At 42.1% G+C, this 20,000-nt stretch overlaps 3 protein-coding genes across 4 annotated transcripts in view; 1 reads left to right on the top strand and 2 right to left on the bottom strand.

Annotated features, from left to right (window-relative positions):
• Hil (peptidase hillarin) overlaps positions 1-5,002 on the bottom strand; it is a 45,972-nt gene extending 40,970 nt beyond the window's left edge. For both annotated transcript variants that reach the window (XM_080265845.1, XM_080265846.1), the window contains exon 1: positions 4,894-5,002. The gene's annotated coding sequence lies outside the window, so the exon portion shown is untranslated. The remainder of the gene's footprint in view (positions 1-4,893) is intronic.
• Positions 5,003-7,712: 2,710 nt separating this feature from the next.
• LOC145391249 (uncharacterized) overlaps positions 7,713-20,000 on the top strand; it is a 19,094-nt gene continuing 6,806 nt past the window's right edge. Inside the window, exons 1-12 of the mRNA XM_080265920.1 lie at positions 7,713-7,797; positions 9,353-9,483; positions 10,546-10,634; positions 11,465-11,619; positions 12,785-12,915; positions 13,178-13,313; positions 14,542-14,702; positions 15,143-15,339; positions 16,192-16,370; positions 17,154-17,334; positions 18,275-18,481; positions 19,250-19,356. Of these exons, the coding sequence (XP_080122046.1) occupies positions 9,369-9,483; positions 10,546-10,634; positions 11,465-11,619; positions 12,785-12,915; positions 13,178-13,313; positions 14,542-14,702; positions 15,143-15,339; positions 16,192-16,370; positions 17,154-17,334; positions 18,275-18,481; positions 19,250-19,356 (1,658 nt within the window). The 5' untranslated portion in view covers positions 7,713-7,797; positions 9,353-9,368. The remainder of the gene's footprint in view (positions 7,798-9,352; positions 9,484-10,545; positions 10,635-11,464; positions 11,620-12,784; positions 12,916-13,177; positions 13,314-14,541; positions 14,703-15,142; positions 15,340-16,191; positions 16,371-17,153; positions 17,335-18,274; positions 18,482-19,249; positions 19,357-20,000) is intronic.
• LOC145391250 (HMG box-containing protein 4) overlaps positions 11,696-20,000 on the bottom strand; it is a 186,101-nt gene continuing 177,796 nt past the window's right edge. The window contains exon 11 of the transcript XR_013895795.1: positions 11,696-11,719. The gene's annotated coding sequence lies outside the window, so the exon portion shown is untranslated. The remainder of the gene's footprint in view (positions 11,720-20,000) is intronic.

The raw sequence follows: 20,000 nt of genomic DNA, 5'->3' as shown, positions 1-20,000 counted from the left end.
TCTCTCTCTCTCTCTCTCTCTCTCATACTAAGCTTGACCTCTCTCAACATTTCGTCAACATCGTGGTGAGAGAGAGAGAGAGAGAGAGAGAGAGAGAGAGAGAGAGAGAGAGAGAGAGAATCGATTATCGGATATGATGCATCTCTTCTGGAAAAGGGCTTGACTTGAACAGAGTGACAGGAAGGAAGGAAAGAAGGAGGGAAGGAGGGTCAGGAAAAGAAGGAAGGGAGGAAGGAAGGAAGGAGGAAAGAAGAAAAGAAGGAAGGAAGGGAGGAAAGATGGAAGGACTGAAGGAAGGAAGGAAAAAAGGAAGGAAGGAAGGAAGGAAAAAAAGGAAGGAAGGAAGGAAGGAAGGACCTGGAAGGAAAAAGAAGGGAGGGAGGAAGAGAGGGAGGGATAATGTTATAGAAGAGATGGGGAACAGAAGGAGGAAGGAAGGGGAAAGGAAGGAGGACAGAAAGGAAGGATTAAAGGAAGGAAAGAAGGATGAAAGGAAAGAGGGAGGGAAGGAGGGATATTATAGAAGGAGAGATAGAGAGATAATGAGGAACGGCGGGGGAAGGAAGGAAAGAAGGAAGGGAGGGAGGAAGGATAAACAGAATTAGGGAAGGAGGGGAAGAAAGGATGGAAAGAAGGAAGAAAATACAGGAGACGAAAGAAAGCAAAAATAAAACACATTTCGGCATCATCTGGATCATCACCATCATCACCACCATCATCACTAACATCACAGTCATAAACACCATCATCACCATTACGATCATCACATTATTACTATCATTACCATCATCATCATCATCATTATCATCTTTACTACCATTATTATTATCATCAATATCATCACTACTACCATCATCATCATCATCTTAACCCAGTTTCCCACGCACAGAAAGGAGGCATTTAACCTTATCTCTTTGATCTATTATAAGACGCACATCAAAGGAGAAAGCAAGATATTTATCAAAGTCGAGAGAGAGAGAGAGAGAGAGAGAGAGAGAGAGAGAGAGAGAGAGAGAGAGAGAGAGAGAGAGAGAGAGATGAGGTAGAGGACAGAACTGGAAGGCAAGGTATGAGAAAAGCTGGAAGGAATGTGGTAATGCAGGAGTGAAGGCCAAGGAAATGGTTGGCGTGTGTGTGTGTGTGTGTGTGTGTGTGTGTGTGTGTGTGTGTGTATTTATGTATGTATGTATGTGTTTCTCTCTCTCTCTCTCTCTCACTCTCTTTCCATCCACCCTTCTCACTCTCTTCCATTCACATTATCGTCTTTCCTCCACCTCCTCCATCCTCTCTCCATCTCTTCCTCCCTCCGTCCCTTCCACCGTTGTTCCATCCATCCATCCACCCTCCACTCTTCGTCTCCACCCACACACCTCTTACGTCATCCTGCACTCCACCGGGTTCATTATAATTACACATTTTTTTCTTATATACATCTGTAGCCCATTAACCTTCCCTTATGGCTTAATGTAACTAGATTGGGGGTTGATTTGACTAGTAACCAAGGAGACTCGAGAAAGAAAAAAATTGATAACATGAAATACTAATCAAAACATGTCCAGTTAAATGAGCCACACTTCCATTCACTCACCATGCAAGCCCCTGGAATCCTGACACCTCCCGATAGGTCCAAAAAAAATGGAAAATAAAAATTATACATCCAGCTCAAAAATTACACTGGCCAAGAAAAAGAATTAAGAGAAAATAAAAATGGTTTCTGGCATTTGCTGTTTGTTTACCGACATTACGTGTACCGGTATCGTGCGAATAGTCACAAGATAAGTAAACAGATACAGGGATATATACACGCACCATGCTACACCACACCACACCGTACCACATCACGTTATAGCATCACATACCGCACCACACCACACCACACTTTACTATTTCATCCCATTCCACACCACATCACTCCACACCACACCACACTTCACTACACCATCACATCCCACACCACACCACACCACACTTCACTACACCATCATATACCACACCACACCACACCACACCACAAAGTACCGTAATATAACATCACACTACACTATACTATCATAACACACACACACACACACACACACACACACACACACACACACACACACACACACACACCACAGAAAACATATTTACCTACACTAGATCAATCTCCTCTCCCCCCCTCTCTCTCTCTCTCTCTCTCTCTCTCTCTCTCTCTCTCTCGTACACACACACACACACACACGAATAGCGGAAGTCGATAATATAACAATTCATTTAGTTATTTTGTTGGATTTTCCGAGACACAGATGCATTGTGCTCTGAGAGAGAGAGAGAGAGAGAGAGAGAGAGAGAGAGAGAGAGAGAGAGAGAGAGAGAGAGAGAGAGAGAGAGAGAGAGAGAGAGAGAGAGAGAGAGAGAGAGAGAGACTTAAGCAGCGCTCCCTCGGTCACTGACTTAACACAATGAAGCGATGACGTTTTTGTGCCAATGTGATTGTGTGTGTCATGTGTGGGTCTGTTTCCGTGTTGCTGGAGAGAGATAGATAGATAGATAGATAGATAGATAGATAGAGAGAGAGAGAGAGAGAGAGAGAGAGAGAGAGAGAGAGAGAGAGAGAGAGAGAGAGAGAGAGAGAGAGAGAATTACTTATATACACAGAACACCCAAACTTTATTGTCCACATTTCAGCGGTTCGAATGTTTCTGCACCGAATATTTCACTTCTTCTACCTGCCACTTTTCACCGTTAGCAGGTACTCCTAGGCTGAGAGAGGCATGGTATATTTCTCTGCCTAGCATTTCACCTCTTTTCCCTGTCGCTATCCTCTGTTAGCTAATATTTCTAAGCTGAGACGGTTTGGTATGTTTCTCTGCCTAACATGTTTCCTCTTCTACTTGTCACTTTTCTCTGCTACTATAATGTTTAAGCTGAGAGAGGCTTGGTATGTTCTTCTGCCTAATAATTCACTGCCATTCACTTCCCTCTGCCAGCTAATATTTCTAAGCTGAGAGACGCTTGGAATGATTCTTTGCCCATAGATGATTCTCTTTAATATGTCCATAAATGATTCTTTTTGACATATCTATACATGCTTCTCTCTCTCTCTCTCTCTCTCTCTCTCTCTCTCTCTCTCTCAAGCAAGATATCACAATTAATCATTATTTTTTGAAAATCGCTATACTACTATTTTCAACTGTTCAAAATTCTTCTATTGATAAAAAATTATTAAATAGGTCTAGAATAATGATGATGATGATGATGATGATGATTACTGTCTGTCTGTCTGCCTATCTATCTATCTATCTATCTATCTTTCTATATGTCTTTCTATCTTTATGTCTTTGCTTGTCTGTCAGTGGTCCATATGTCTGTCTATCTATCTATCTGCCTATATTTCTATCAATCTATCAGTCAGTCCGTATGCCTGTCTATCTATCAGTTTATCTTTGTGTCTGACTGGCTTTCTGTCTTCGTTTGTTCGTCTGTCACCCTGTCTATCTATCTGTCTCTTTATCTACCAGTGTGTCTTGGCGGGGGTATGTGCTCTGGGAGTGCTCTTGGATGGATTGTTATTATTATTATTATTATTATTATTATTATTAGTAGTAGTAGTAGTAGTAGTAGCAGTCGTAGTAATAGTAGTGGTAGAGGTAGCAGCAGCAACAGTAATACTAGTATCATATAATAATAATAATAATAATAATTATTATTATCATCATCATCATTCCCTTAACCTATCAGATTTCCTTGATTTTTTCCCCTCAAATTTATGACTAATAATGATTCTGCAGAATTTTAAAAAGGCAACATTAATTCGATTGCGAGAGAGAGAGAGAGAGAGAGAGAGAGAGAGAGAGAGAGAGAGAGAGAGAGAGAGAGAGGCAAACAGACAGACTGACAGAGAGACAGACAGGCAGACAGACAGACAGAATGTATGTTGTCGTGTATGTATATCTGTTCTGTACGAATATGTGTGTGTGTGTGTGTGTGTGTGTGTGTGTGTGTGTGTGTGTGTAAGCGATGGTACGAAGCCAGGTGTTTGTCCAATTAAGGAAACGGAAACACACACACACACACACACACACACACACACACACACACACACACACACACACACACACACACACACATTTCCTCCCAGGCACACATACAAGCATACAGTCATCCGCACACTCACACACGCATACACACCACACATACACACATTTATAAGATCTGCATACATACACAAACATACCTGGAAATACACACGTACATACACATGCACACAAACATTAAGGTCTACACACATACTCTGGTCTACATACATACCGTACACACACATAAACATCATTAGGTCTACATATATATTCATGTACACATAAACATCTTGGTGTACACACATACCCACGGACGTACATGATACATACATACATATATACACACAAAAACTTGGATCTACACAAACACACACGCACACACACACACACACACACACACACACACACACACACACACACACACACACACACACACACACACACACACACTCGCCCACACACACCTACACACAGTAAGTACGCAATTTCAGCTCCCAAACAGGGGGGGGGGGTTGAGTAACCTGTTAGAGAGAGAGAGAGAGAGAGAGAGAGAGAGAGAGAGAGAGAGAGAGAGAGAGAGAGAGAGGAAGACTGGAGAATTGGAGAAGAGGAAAAATTTGTGTGTGTGTGTGTGTGTGTGTGTGTGTGTGTGTGTGTGTGTAAAAGACAGATAGACAGATATAAAGACAGACAGAAATAAAGCGACCTATCTAAATATTTGACTAACACCTGATGAAAGAGACAGCGAGAGACAGAGAGAGAGAGAGGGAGGGAGGGAGGGAGAGAGAGAGACCTACCTAGCCTAAACCTCTCTCTGCCTAACACCTGTGCTTACCTGGGTGGGTAGGTAGACTCAGGCAGCTGTCTCCCTCCTCACCGTGCCTCACCCTCACCACTCATGAATCACTCGCAAAAATGAAAAAGTGGGCAAAAAGAAGAAACACTTAATATTCCAGGATCCCCTCGCGCGCACGTCCTCCCCCCGCACGAACTCAGCGGATACTGGCACAATCTTGGGCTGAGAGGTGCGGCATCCCACATCCAGGTGCCAAAATCTTCTAAAAACAAAACTTCCTTAGGCTCTCATTTCCCTATTTTCACACCTCTGTGGAAACCCGTATGGGAAAATCCTACACTATATTATAACAAAGTGGCCTTATAACGAATTGATGCCTTCGACAAGTGCCAAAATATAGCAAAAACCATCATCTAATCTTTGTTAATTAACCTGTTCCATGATCCACAGGTGACTCGCTTCCACGCATGCGCACTTCCATAAAAAAAACACTGTGATAAAATCCCATTGCAAAATGCAAAGAAAAACCACAAAATCAAATCATCCTAACAAAAACCACGAAAAATAACGCCGAAAATAGGCTAAAAATCTTGACAGTGACAATACCTGCAGACTCCACAGGTAACTCGAATCTACGCATGCGCAGTTGAGTTCTTTAGAGACCTGAATGCATTTTTCTCGGTTTTAATTCATTTTTGGCACATTATTGGCGTTTTTCTGCATAGCTACGAGGCAGGGTAGGCATTTCTAGGCAGGGGTAAGGCAGGGTGAGGCAGAGGTGAGGCAGGGTAGGAAAAACAAGGTGAAATAAGGAGATTTTTATTTGTTGGTCGAATAACGGGTAGGCAGCCCTCCAGGTGTGTATGGCCTGCCTGCCTGCCTCACCCTGCCTCACCCCTGCCTCACCCTGACTCTAAACACTTTGCTGCCTTTCCCTATGTCCCTGCCTCGACCTCCAATCACTACGTCCTTGCCTTATCCTACCTCATCCTGCCGCACCCACCATTCCTACCTCACCTCCTCATCTTGATTCACCCACCATCCCCTCTTCACCCTGCCTCACTTACCATACCTGCCTAACCCACCATCCTTTCCTCTCCCTGCCTCACTTACCATTCCTGTCTCACACTGTCTAACCTATCATTCCTGCCTCACCCTGCAGCACCCACCATCTCTTCCTCACCCTACCTCACTTACCATTACTGCCTCACCCTGCTTCACCCATCATTCCCGCCTCACCCTGCCTCACCCATCATCCCTACCTCATCCTGCCTCACTTACCATTCCTACCTCACCCTGCCTCACCCACCATCCCTTCCTCACCCTGCCTCACTTACCATTCCTGCCTCACTCACCATCCTTGCCTCAAACACACTCTAACATGCCTTAATACTAACACACTCTAGCTCTAACAACCATCACTTTCTTATTCTAACATCCTAACTCCTTCTAATCCTGACGCCCTAACACATTCTAACACATCCTACTCCTTACCCACACCCTATAACTCTAACACCATTCTTCTAACACCCCAACACGCTCGAATTAATCCAATGTACCCTTATCTAATATCCTAACACACTAACATACTGAACTACTGACGTCCTAACAATGCTTATTCTGACACACTAACACACTCTTTTCTAACACACTAACACACCCTTATTCTAACACATTAACGCCTCTATTCTAACACACTAACACACCCTAATTCTATCACACTAAAACACCCTCATTCCAACACACCAGCACCTCTCTTCTAACACACTAACACATCCATATTCTAACATGCTGACATATCCTTATTCTAACATTAACACAGCATAACGCCCTAACTTACTCCTACACATTCTAATCTAACACCGTAGTGCTCATTTAATCAATTCATATATTCATATATTATCTTCCTAACGAGTCATTCTAACACATACTTCAGCACTTTGACTCAAATCACCCTAACACACTCTTAGCACATCCTGACACACTTATCCTACGAATCTAACACCCTAACAAGCAGAAGCAGCAGCAGCAGTAGTAGTGTTAGTAATAGTAGCAGTAGTGGTAGCAATATTTGTAGTATTAGTAGTAGTGGTAGCAGTAGTAGTAGTATTAGTAGAAGTAGTAGTAGTAGTAGTAGTAGTAGTAGTAGTAGTAGTAGTAATAATAATAATAATAATAATAATAATAATAATAATAATAAACCTTAATAGTAGTAGTAGCTGTAGTGGCAGTAGTAGTAGCAGAAGTGACAACAGTGGCAGTTGCATCTCGATGCACACCTGGACGTGTACCCGATGGACTGTAGGTTGTTTCCATTCTCATGCAGCCCACGTTCCTCCTTCCGGGGGAGAGGGAAGTATCTACGAAACCACGTGAAAGCATCCCTCTCCAGCACCTATGTAGTATTAATGTACGTATTAATGGATGAATTCTGAACCCAAATAAATGAAATACCAATACGTTTCGGTTAAAACGCGTGTAGTAAGTATTAATGAATGAAATCAAACCCATACAAATGAAATTAAGCAACGGGACGAAGAGGTCAAGTCACATGGTAAAAGAAAATTTCATTGAATGGCACGAGTTAAGGGGTAGTAAATAAACAAAAGATTGGAGGGGACGGTGAGGGACGGAGTCAAAACAAAAAATGGCAGTTTACCTGGGAAAAGTTGTATAGAAATATAATTGTGAGTTTAGACGAGGGGATAAGATTATAATGAACAGATAAGACAGGTAAAGAAGAACGAGAGGGGAGGAGCCGAGAGCAGGGAACAAACGCCGAATCCGCAGCTTCGGAGGTGACGTGGGATCCAGCTGGCCATCACAACATAAACAAAATTTAAAGGGACAGGATTAAAGAGGTGTTTTTGTGGTGTTGTGGTGCTGTGGTGCTGCCCATGACCCTCTCACAATACCAGTTACACCAGAATCATTAAGGTACAGGTGATTCAGGGCGGTATTAATAAGAGGAAGCTATTTTTTACTCTTTATTTATGTGGTAGGGAGGCCACGTCAAACGGATTAGGGTGGTGGTAAGAGGTATGATAATGATATGGTGTTATGTGTGACCCTTCTGCCATACCATTTACACCAGAATCAATCAGATACAGATATATCAAGGAGGTATTAATGAGAGAAAGTTATTTTCCAGCCTCAATTTATGTGGTAGGTAAGCCGCGTCAGAGTCCAGTGTTGTGGTGATGGTGTTAAAGGGACATTGTGGTGTTAGTGTTATCACTGACCCTCCCACTACACCAGTTATACCAGAATCAATAAGTTACAGATATATTAGGTCAGTATTAGTGAAAGTAAGTTATTTTTTAGACGTATTTTTGTGGTAGGTAGGCCACATCAAACAGATTGCGGTGCTGTGGTGGTGGTTTAGTGTGGGGTGATGTTTTGGTGTTATCTGTGACCCTCCCACCTCACTAATTACACTAAAGTTTTTGACTGTTGAATTTGATAGTATTAATAAGGGAAAGTTATTTAACATTATTTTTCATTTGTGTGCATTGGTTGGAAGGCCCATTAAACAAGCAGCAAATATTTCTAGCAAGCAGTTGGGAGTAGAACTGAACCATTCCTTTTGCTTAAATAGGCAACTGAGACACAGGTGTATGAAATTTGATGAGTGTTGGCTCTGAAGTGGGAGTGAGTCTTCTTGGTGACTTTGGTTTTGTCTCTTGGCCTGAATTTTCAAACTTTTACAGCTTATTTCACGCAGCTCACTGGGAGGAAAGACAGTGCTACAGCTTCACATCATTTCCATAACACGTCCTCATGACTTGTATCATTTTTGTGTTAATCTATTATTACAACCCAACATTAAAGATGGAGAGAGGATTAAATTAGGTTAGGTTAGATAAGTTAGATTAGATTAGATACAAGTAAGATCAAGTTAGGTTAGGTTAGGTGAAGTTAGACGAGATCAAGTTAGGTATGGTTCGATAAGATTAAGTTAGGTTAATACCTTGGATGACACATGACTTTAAGAAATCTTTTGATTGTCATCATTGTTTGGTGGCTACTATTTAGAGGAGGGTTGGTCAGAGCCTCTATTGAGAGGCTAGAACATAGACTAACAACTTCAGATATTTGGGGCGTAAGCATTCCTCGTACATACTATACTACTCCACATGTTGCCACTTCAGTGCAAACACTCGTCATCCATAGTGAGTACATGCTAGGGCAGAATCGTACAGGACTGGTGTATTAGTATTAGTGGGGCTGTTTTTTCAACATGTTGATAGGTTTTATGGTAGATGAATGAAGTCTACTTTATTGAAATTCAGATCCTTAAGTTGTTCCATGCCCCAGCCAGGAATTGAACCTGGGTCCATTTGTCAACACTTGACCATCAGTGGCGCTGAAAGGAATTAGGAATCATTGTCAGGTTAGAGTAAACATGAAAAATTAATTAGGATTTTTCATCATTGCCATATTGAAATCCTCTTATTGTTATGCTTATAAGTCTGATGGTCAGCTGTTTATCCAGCAGGTTATGACCAGCCAAAATGGGTGAGGATAAGGTTCCACCCAGCCTGGTCAATGCTGTGGACAGTCTCAAGGAAGCTCTTAAGGCAGGACGCACTGATATCTTCCGCAAGCTTCTGGATGCCTGTGAGACAAGTAAGCAGATGATATTTACTGTATAGATATTGGTGAGAGAGAAAGAAGAGGAGGAAGAGTGTTTGCAGGAGGAGTATGGTAGTAATAGTACAGTAGTAGTAATAGTAGTACAGTAGTGGTACAGTAGTAGTAGTATAGTATGGTAGTTATAGTAATTGTAGCAGTACCTAGTATTAGTAGTGAGAGTAGTAGCAGCCTCTGGTTTTTCTGAATGTGAATCCAGTGGACTGCAGGCTGAAGTTGCCCATCTCCTGCATTCCACCATCCTTTTGGGGGATAGGTTGGGAATTGAGGGACATTCATATAAACAGTGAGCGGAACTACTAGGTTATTTTGTGTGGGTGTGAGTGTGTGCTAACGCCATACCCACACATGGCAATGACTGTAATGCTGTGCTTGTACAACAATAACATATCAGTCAGTCAGGCAGCCTGCCCAGCCTGCTGGCTTGCTCTGCCTTAGTCAGGTATAATCACACAGCCCTTACATTTGATTCATTAATCTTGTAAAATTTTGCAATGTCCCCCACTCATTCCCAAGCATCAGTGCGCTTGAGAATGTCCTGCTTTTCTTCAATAGTATGTGGCCCCCATTTGCCCTTGCTCCCATGCTGAGGGCTTTCATATTGCGTGGGGCATCATGAATGATGTAATACAGGGTAAGATTACACAGGATTGTGACACACTCATGGATCAAGGTCACAACAGTATGTGGCCAGCATGGGTGAAAGTGGCAGGGGAAGGATGCTCAGAGTGTTGTGTGTGTGTCCATGTGTTAAGGCCATGATGGATGTCAGCATCCTGTGACCACCACATCACCACATGGGTATATTTGTATGTTGAAGGCGGTGATTTGGGGCTTATAACTGCAGTCTTCCTGTGTAAACCCAACAGTGTCCAATGTGAAGGGCAGAAGAGAAGAGACTGGGTGATATGGAAAGGGTGGTTAGCATAAATCACAGCTGAACAAGGCAAGGACATATATACTGTACTCTTTGGAGCTAGTGTACCTCCTGCTTGCCTATAACTGGATTCAGTATTAATGGTGTAAATTTATTAACAGCGAGTTATGGCGGTGGAACAGAGGAGAGGAAGCAGCTCATTAACTCCCAGGCAACAGCAGATGGCACCTTCCTTCATATGGCAACTAAGGTAGTCACTGAACTGGTTGAGTATACTCTTAATATCTTAATATCTTTTGTTTTACTCTGGCCTTTTTTTTTTTCAACAAGATGAACAGATGATGGAAAAACAAATTAGGTATAGAAAAAAAAAAAATCTGTAACAACTTGACTTGAGCAGCTGTGGGCTGAAGTTTGGTGGGAAGTTAATCTGGGGAAGCTTAAGTCTAACATGACCTAAAATTACCATCACTCCATCATAATTTGCTAAGTTGTATCCATAAATTAACATTACAGGATGATGTTGGTCATGAAGAAGTGTTATAAACTGGACATAGAACCTTGGTCCTGTATGTATATAATATATGTATTGTACCCAACAAAATACCAGCCATCTTTGCTGTGTGATTGTTTGCTTATACAGTCTTATAATTTTAGCAACTTTTTTTATTTTCAAAATGCAGTTGCCATCTTCACTGATATAATCACTGCAATCCCCTGTGAAACACAATTTTTGTGTATATGAGTGAGGTGGAGGGGGGAAGAGGGAGGGGGAAGCCGAGGATGAGATGGAGGGATGGGGTGGAGAGGTATATGAGAGAGGGGGGTGTGAGTTGGGAGCAGGGCAGTGAAATGGTGGGGGACAGGGCAATGTGGAGGCGATTTGTTTGTGGTCACCCTGAACGGGATTGAGGCGTCTGGCAATAGATAGATTGATAGATGATTGTCAGTTTCATTTATACAGTTGCTACAATCCCCATCTTCGATATATGGTTGATTGTTATCTGCTCAGTTTTCCACAAACATAACCCGATTATGTAATGAGGGTGACCCATTGAAATTAAATTATTATCTTTTCAGTTGGGTCGCGGTGATATAATTCGTGCTCTTTTGGCTGCTGGAGCTGACCCAGGAATACATGATAGTCAAGGCAACACACCTTTGCAGCTGGCTCCTTCACATTCCATAACAGCAATATTCACAGAGGAACTACTTCGAGCTACAGCACAGTCTGAGTAAGAGAGAGAGAGAGAGAGAATGGAAGAATGATTATCCTGGGAAAATCAAACTTTCAAACTTAGCATCTGTTACAAAAATGGCATACAGAACAGAAATCTGTGGGCTGACCCTGGTGAGACGCTGTCAACCACAAGGGGCTGCTGGATCCCAGTATTGTGTATGTGCTTTATTGTACCTATAGGATGGGCTCACAGAGCGAGTTGCTTACGTGTGGTTGATAAGTCTGCTCCGCCACATAGGCTAGGGATAAGCAGCAACAACAATGAAAACTGGGTGGTTCATAAACAGCACTCCACTAGAGACTCACTTGGTGTTGTCTTCTGTGTTGTGGGGCTGGATCAGTCTGCTGGTGCTGTGTCAGTGGGAGTCAGGAATGAATAAGTGATTCAAGATAGACACTGATATAGCTGACTGAGTCATCCCTGCAACATTGGAAATCTGTTTAAGTATTGTCTGTCTGTCTAGGTATTTATCAGTTCATCTATCTATCTATATCTGTCTATGTATCTAACTGTTTGTCTCTGTCTGTGTGTTAATCTGTCTGTCTGTCTGTCTCAACCACCACCACCACCCTCCCACATAACATAATGATATGCAGGCAAAAGACTCTAACACATGTGCTTAGAATATATGAATAATTACATCCACTTTCCTCAGTCTTGCCCAGTACCTCTGCCAGTTTGCTCTACGTCTCAAAGCAGGTTTATCCTTGTCAACTATTTTTCTGCATTTGGTGCTTTTAATTCAGGATATGTGGAGATACTGTATAAGAGAGTGAAGTGTGAGTTGGAGAGAGGGCTGACTGATGGTAGAGGACAGGGTAACATGGAGACAGTTCATTTGTGGTCACCCTTTCTTGGATTTAAGGTGTCCTTCATTTCATTTTGTGTTGTTTATAAAGGCATCACCATGTTTGCATGCATGAGCCCTGGTCACCTAATGGCAGCTCTCCACATTGCCATTATCTAACAGCCTCCTTGTTCAGCCCCTTATCCCTGAAGCCACACTCCATGACTTTATCCCAGGTCTTTTTGAGTTTGTCTGTTGCAGCTCTACCCTCAGCATTCCCACCTCTTACTCTCTACGGGCTATAGATAAGAGATAAATTGCTTATCATTGGGAAAAGAGTATATCATATTAATAAGAGTGTTTGCTCACCAGTGTGGGTCGAGTGTGTCAGCTGGTGGCTGCTGGATTGAGCATCAACTCACATGACAACCCTCTGAGTCGCAACACGCCACTACACTGGGCTGCATCATTTGCCGACACTGATACTGTTACCTGCCTTATTGGTAAGATAAAGCACATGTTGTGACTTTTGTTGATGTTGTAATGACCCTGAGCTCATCAGAATTGTAGGAATTGTGTTAATTACAGGAATTTTTTGAAAAATACATTATTGGATTTATAGGAGAAAAAACTCCTATACACACACACACACACACACACACACACACACACACACACACACACACACACACACACACACACACACACACACACACACACACACACACACACACACACACATATTAAGGAAGTATTTGTCAACAGCCCGTGGTGCCGACGTCAATGCAGGTAACAATGATGGAGCAACGCCACTACATGACGCGGTGGCCCGTGGGGATGAGGCTATAGTGAGGATATTACTGGAACACGATGCCAACCCTCACATACAATGCTATAAGGGGTTTGTATTTGTTCTTTTAAAAGTTCTCTTAATATTTTACAAATGACTTTTTATTAGTAGTGAGGAAGAGGCCATAGTGAGGATATTGCTGGTACATGATGCCAGCCCTCACATACAGTACTGTAATGGATGTGTATGTGTTCTTTTAACTATGGTATATTGCATCTATTCTTCCATCATCCTGCCCTGCTTTGTGCCATCAGGAGTGTAGGGGCTGGGGCTAGGCTATTCAGTCCAGATGTTAAAGTTGAGGGTGACCAACTCACTCATCACTGATTGACAGGATGTGAATATTGAACCCCAACCATCCCTTTGATATAACCTCATATGGGCTCAATCCAGATGGAGTGCTATAACCCACTAAACCACCAGACATAATTTTATTAAAGTTACCATTCAACATGTTAAATAGTTTCTTAGTTTACAGAAAACATTTGACTTCACACCAAGTTAAGAGTCACCCAGAGGCAGCACTACATCTATTTTCTCTTTTCTTAGTTCCTCTTTTCTAGTAGTAGAAGTCTCAGCATGGAGATGACTATATGTACTTCACATTGTTTAACACTATATCATGTTCAAAGGTCCATGGATTAACTCCAGTGCACCAGGATTGATACTGAGAAAATGGAGGATAGAATATGTATTTTGGGATACTTGGTGTCTTCAGAGTTCCTCCACAGAGTTCCTTATACTGTACTATTTTTATGATGCTTCTTTGTGGAGAAACTCGTAAGGTGTTGTGTAACAGAAATTATTTTCTACCTTTCATTTTCTTGGTTTATTGAGTTTGGCACATTCAGAGTTATTCCATGGGGCTCGTCATTTCATTCCTCCTTAAGGTGTTGGGGAGGAATCCCTTCATCTGGTGGCACTGATGTAACTAGGCGGCTCCACTGCAGGGTTACACAAATGTCCCCCACCTGTCTTCCCACACTGTTACCCCAAAAGGAGGATGGTGAACTGCAGGATAAAGGCAACTTCAGCCCGCAGTCATGTCCAGATGAGCCAGAACTAAGATCCTCAGGGCCTAGGATTGTTTATTGACTGTTGCCATTTTCTCCCCTTTTTCTTCCTTTTTTCGTGTTTTATTTTTTTTGGCTGTAATCTTGTTCTTTTAGACAAAAGAAGGGGCAGACAGTGCTAGATACGGCCAAGCAAATGCCAGAATTTTTAATGATGATGATGATGGTACTGTTGATGATGATGATGATGATTTTTCTTTCCCCAGGAGACACAAAGGTCAGACAGGACTAGAAATGGCCAGACACAAGCCAGAATTAAGAAAAGTAATGGAAGAATTTGTGAGCAGTGGAAAGCAACAAGTGAATGGTGTTGGCAATGGTAGTGTGTCGCCGTTGTTGGCACGACGACGCTCTAACTCAACCAGAGGTGAGACAGCGTGGTAATTGTGGTGCTTGTGATGGTCACTGTCTTCTGCCTTTCTCCAACTCACACATCCTTTTTTCATATACTGTGTCACTCCTTCCTGGGTGGTTCATATTGTATATATAATGCAACTCGTCCTTTTGGCCAGGCAGTTTCTAATGTGTTGCTAGGATGATTCATTCAGCATTATCACTGTACAGTATATGCCACATCATAAATTTATATTCTCATTGTCTGCATAATTTCAACACACCCACTACCACACCCATCCCCACACCAGGAGGCTGAGCCATTCCCCATTGCACATAGTATACTGCAAAGTGAATTTCTGTTGGAGCACAGTTTATGTACCAACCTGTTTATCACTGGATTGAATGGATTGAGAAAGCAGGATCCATGTAAATTCGTAAACCCTTGAAGACGGATACCTTTTTCTTCCTTAGACCTAGGACTGTCGCGAGGGGTGTCAGGATCGCTTGAGTCACTAACGAGCGTTGGTGCGGACAGTGTGATGACAGGGGTGGGTGAGGTTACCAATGGGGAGGCAGCTTTAGGGGGAGAGAGGCCGGCTGTAAATGCACAACCTCGTTCACCACTGCAGTCATCGTCATCATTGGAGCTCAGTCCAAGAATGGAACAGGTACTGATATGCTTTTTTTGTCTAGCTTTTTTTTTTTTTCGAATCACACCATAAGCTGTGTTTTCCAGCATTGTTTCCTTGTTTTCCTTTTTTTAAATTTCACTAATTTTTTCTTCCTTCCTTTTTCTTTTCCTGCTTTGCTTATACCCAGGTTTGGCACCCCTTTTTTGACTTGAAAGTCATTCATGATTAGTCTGTGAATGGAACAAGTAAGGGATCCTGTTTCTGCTTATTTGTATCAAAATACTGTACACACATTGCATAGGTGTATGAGGCAGGGGCTTTGGGGGGATTGCAACCCACCCAGAACTTGCAGAGCACGTCTTTTTTTTAGGGCAAAAGCTGATTTTTCTTGGCAAATCCTTCTGATGGTGTAGGGGTAGCTTTAAAAGTAATTATGGGTAAAACTATTAAAATCCTTGCATTATTAAGCACTGGTAGGTATTCTCCTTAATGTGTGAAGGTATGATCATTTAATTGTTTTTAGTTTGTTCTGATACATATTCATTGCACATTGATAGTTTCTGTGTGAATACGAATCTGAACATTTGTTTTTAACCTTACAATTAATTTACACTTACATTGCTTTTTTTTTTTTTTTTTTTTTTTGTGTGTGTGTGTGTGTGTGTGTAGATACACTCCTTTATTCATGTACTATGCATTTTTTTATGTATATAATTTGTAATATTATCATCATTGTCATAACTGTATGCTGAAGACAAAATGTAGGGTGTAGGTGTTTGATGATTTATGACAGTAATGATGATGATGATCATCATGACCATGATGATGTTAATGAAAAAGGATTATGGCATAGGTAATGAAGGTAATGATGAGCAAAATGCCTTTCAGGTTTGTGAGAGACTAGCCTCGGCACAGCTCACAGCTCCACCAAGACCGCTAGTGACACACAACACACTACACCAACTCTGGCCACAACCCCGACGCATCACTGAGCTCACCGGGCCACCCTGGATCCCTCCTACCCATGCTACACTGGCTATTGTACAGGGACCGACGCCAGTGCACAAGTATGGACAATTTTCATGTACTATTGCCAGAGAAAGTCTTGTCATCGCCCTGGCATTTCTGTCTGTGGTCTTTGAAAATTAGTCTCTTGAATCTGAAGCAAATGATATTGATGACCTTGATCTATGGCCAGATAAGCTGTAGAATCATGAGACTGATTTTTGAAGCCCATCCAGGGAGAGGCAAGACTGGTGACAGTACATTTGTTGCAGAGTGTATGTGCATGTAATTAAGGTTGCACCCTCCTTTATTTATCCCTCAACCAGTGCCTGTACAGACGTTAGTAGCTCTGTACCATCACTTCAGAGAGAGAGGGAGGGAGAGAGGGAACCAACACGCACACTACACTGCCAGCAAGCAAGTTAATATGTACATGCATATGACTGAGGTGGCACCCCTTATTGACCTGTAAGTTAGTAGTAGTAACATTGACACAGAAAGAGAGATAGAAGGAAAAAGAAAAGAAGTGTTTGGGAGAGAGTGACAGAGAAATATTAGGTAAAAGTAGCTTAGAAATAAAAACACACAACAGAGGGAGAACTAGTTGACACCATGCCCTCTGAAATGGACCACACACTCATTCACTCAACATTCTAGCCCCTGGAATCCTGACTCCACCTCTTGCTGCTGCCCATTTATTTTCCCATAGAACAAAAAAAGACAAAATAAGAAGTATTAACCAACACCATGCCCCCTAAAATGGGCCACACACTCATTTTGCTCATCATTCTAGCGCCCAGAATCCTAGCTCCTCCTCATGCTACCACCCATTTATTTTCCCACAGAATTGTTGATGTGTGGGACATCCACAAGGGCTGGCTGGAGGAGGCTGGATGTGGGGTGAAGCTGGGGTCTGTGGTAGGGGCCCAGGACCCCCCCTTACCACAGCACACCTTCATCTGTATTGTGGACCCTTCCCTTACCACACACCATCACCACTACACTCTCACCATACAGGCTGACAGGGTGAGTACAAGTTTTTTTTTTTTTTTTTCCATCAGGAGCATAGGGGTGCAGAGGTATGTTACTAACTTCTGACAATTAAGGTGGGGGTGACCAGCCTCACTTACTCCTGAGTGGCATTATATGAACAGGAAACCCCAACCAACCTTTGGATATATTCCCTAATGAGTCCCTTGCAGTTAGAGTGCTGTTATAGGCCACAAGGTGTGAGTTGGTTGTATGGTTATCACCCAGTGTTGTAGATGATTTCCTGGATTACAGGAAATCATTTGGCTTTCACACAGTGTAGAGTTACCTGAAGGCAGCACCACATCAAACGAGTAGATGGATGGCACCCCTGCTGTTCACATTTCTCATATACATTTACCAGTCACAGTCGACATGTTGGCACAATTGTTTTCATGAAGAATTTTCTGAACTAAGGCTGCTCTTGGGGTACTGGTTGACCCCCAAAGTCTTTTGAGACAGATATGGCAACAGTACCTACTGTCAGTTTATCAGTACAGGTATAATAATGACCAAGATCAAAGATAACCACTAATTTTTTTCTGCTCTGAATGTGCTGATGTAAGAACAGAATTCAGTGGATGTGGTTTGCCCGTAAGATCTGTCTGTCTATCTATCTGTAGCCAGATGCATTAATCTAAGAAGGGATGACCATTAATGAATCACCTATGTCACCCTTTCTTCCACCATGGGGCTGCTCCCTCCCTGCATCTCCCACATCCCTTTCTCAAACACATCTCTGCCCCATCCCTTCACATCATCATTGGTATAATGTCATTCATCCCTTCACAGGTTGTGATAGTGTGTGGGTTAACAGCAGTGAGGTAAGATCTAGACAACAGGGAAAGAGACTACATGAAAGAGGGAGAACTTTGAAATTCACCTTATTAAAATGTGTTTGAAAATGAAGTTCACTATCTTCTGTCTCTTTTTGTAGGTTGTGGTAGTGTGTGGGTCCCTAGCAAGCCTTCACAGTGCCCTTGTTACCCTTGTCCAACTTATACGAGTGTGTGGAGGTGGTGGCAGCAATGAAAGTGATGGTGCTGTTGCAGGTGTTCCCCCCCTCGTCATATCAGATCACCCCTCTCTGCCTCATCGTGGATTTTTGATGGACGTTTCGCCACATGCTAGAGTTCCTACTCTGGTATGTCATGTAGTGTACATAAATCTGTTAATATTTTGTAGCTACATCACTGAATTATATTTATACTGTACTATACTGCTTACAAGAATGTGCCCTGCCCTCGTCATCCCAGGGCATCTCCCACGCTTGCATCGTGAATTTTTTTTTATAGATGTTTTGCCACATGCTGGAATTCCTACACTGTTTATACTGTATTATGATCATTTATACTATGTTCATTTTGTTTTGTATAGAATGTGCATCCCCTGCAACCAGTTTGTTATCACCTGACAAAAGTTGACCATTCACATCTTGAAAACTAAGTCGGTGTAGCATGACATTTGATGAGCCATAGTCATGACGTAATAAGTTTCATTGATCTCTGGATAAACACATTCTGCAGTTTGAATACACTGAGCCATCCTCTGAGCTGAAAAGGGTTTAGGAGTTATTGCCAGGTTAGCACAAATGCACTATAGTCTTTGTGAACCATCCTTCCCTGCCATATCATGGATTTCTAATGGACTTTTTATCACTTGCTAGAGTTCCTACAGTTGTATGTAACTGAGGGAGATTTCTTTATATTTTCTTATATTTTCGTGTAGCTGGCAGTGGATGATGAAAAGGTCAATTTCAGTCTGCAATCCAGCATGTGAGCATTGTGAATGATTACGGAACTGCAGCTGCTACTTCGTTTATCCTTATATGCATTGATTTATTAGATTCTTCCTCACTTGATCCTCAAGTGGGAAAAAAGAGGTCAGAATAAAGATGATATTTTGTTTCCAGGAGAGACTATATCAAATGGTGGATTCGCTACTTGCCTTGAAAATGAATCAGCTGCATCTTATGCTGAGAGTATCACCAGCTGCCTGCAGTCTGCCTTACTCTCCTAGGTAGGTAATCATGGATCATCATACAACTAAGCAAAGAAAATAATAAAAGTGAGTTACTGTGAGAGTGATGTACCGTGCAAGGGTGCATTTTTTTTTTTTTTTTTTTTTTTTTTTTTTTTTAATGTATCTGACACGAGGCATAGACTTAACAGCATGGTCTGTGAGGCTCAGAAGTCCTCCTATGTACATCACCTCCACATGTCACCACTGTGGCCCTAACACTGTATGTCCATGAAATACATGTTAGGACTGTCTCATTCGGGACTGATGTATTGGTATCAGTAGGGGTGTTTTTACATTTCGGTGTCTTATGATGGGTCAGTAAAGTCTGCTTTAACAAATTCAAATCCTTGAATTGTTCCTTGCCCCGGCTGGGATTCAGTCCTGGATTTATCGGGACTGCAGACCACTCATCTGCCACCTTGGCCACCACTTTTCGTTGAGTGCAATGTTCTGTACACTCTGTAATTGTCCTGTAGCCTGTGGACCATGATTCACGTGCAGGATAGTAAAGAAAATATGTTGTTACTTAAAACAAAATCCACCTCTTTTACACTTGCCTTTGTTGTGTCTTGTCACTGATATTTACCATACTCATATCACCATGATCTAGGGCAGTTTAAAGACAAGGAATATACCTGCAG

The sequence above is a fragment of the Coenobita brevimanus genome, chromosome 17, assembly GCF_032717465.1.
Source record: "Coenobita brevimanus isolate Jiangsu-jjx chromosome 17, ASM3271746v2, whole genome shotgun sequence".
Classification (NCBI taxonomy): domain Eukaryota; kingdom Metazoa; phylum Arthropoda; class Malacostraca; order Decapoda; family Coenobitidae; genus Coenobita; species Coenobita brevimanus.
The sequence above is the reverse complement of the archived record's forward strand: the minus strand, read 5'-3'. Positions and strand labels throughout refer to the sequence as shown.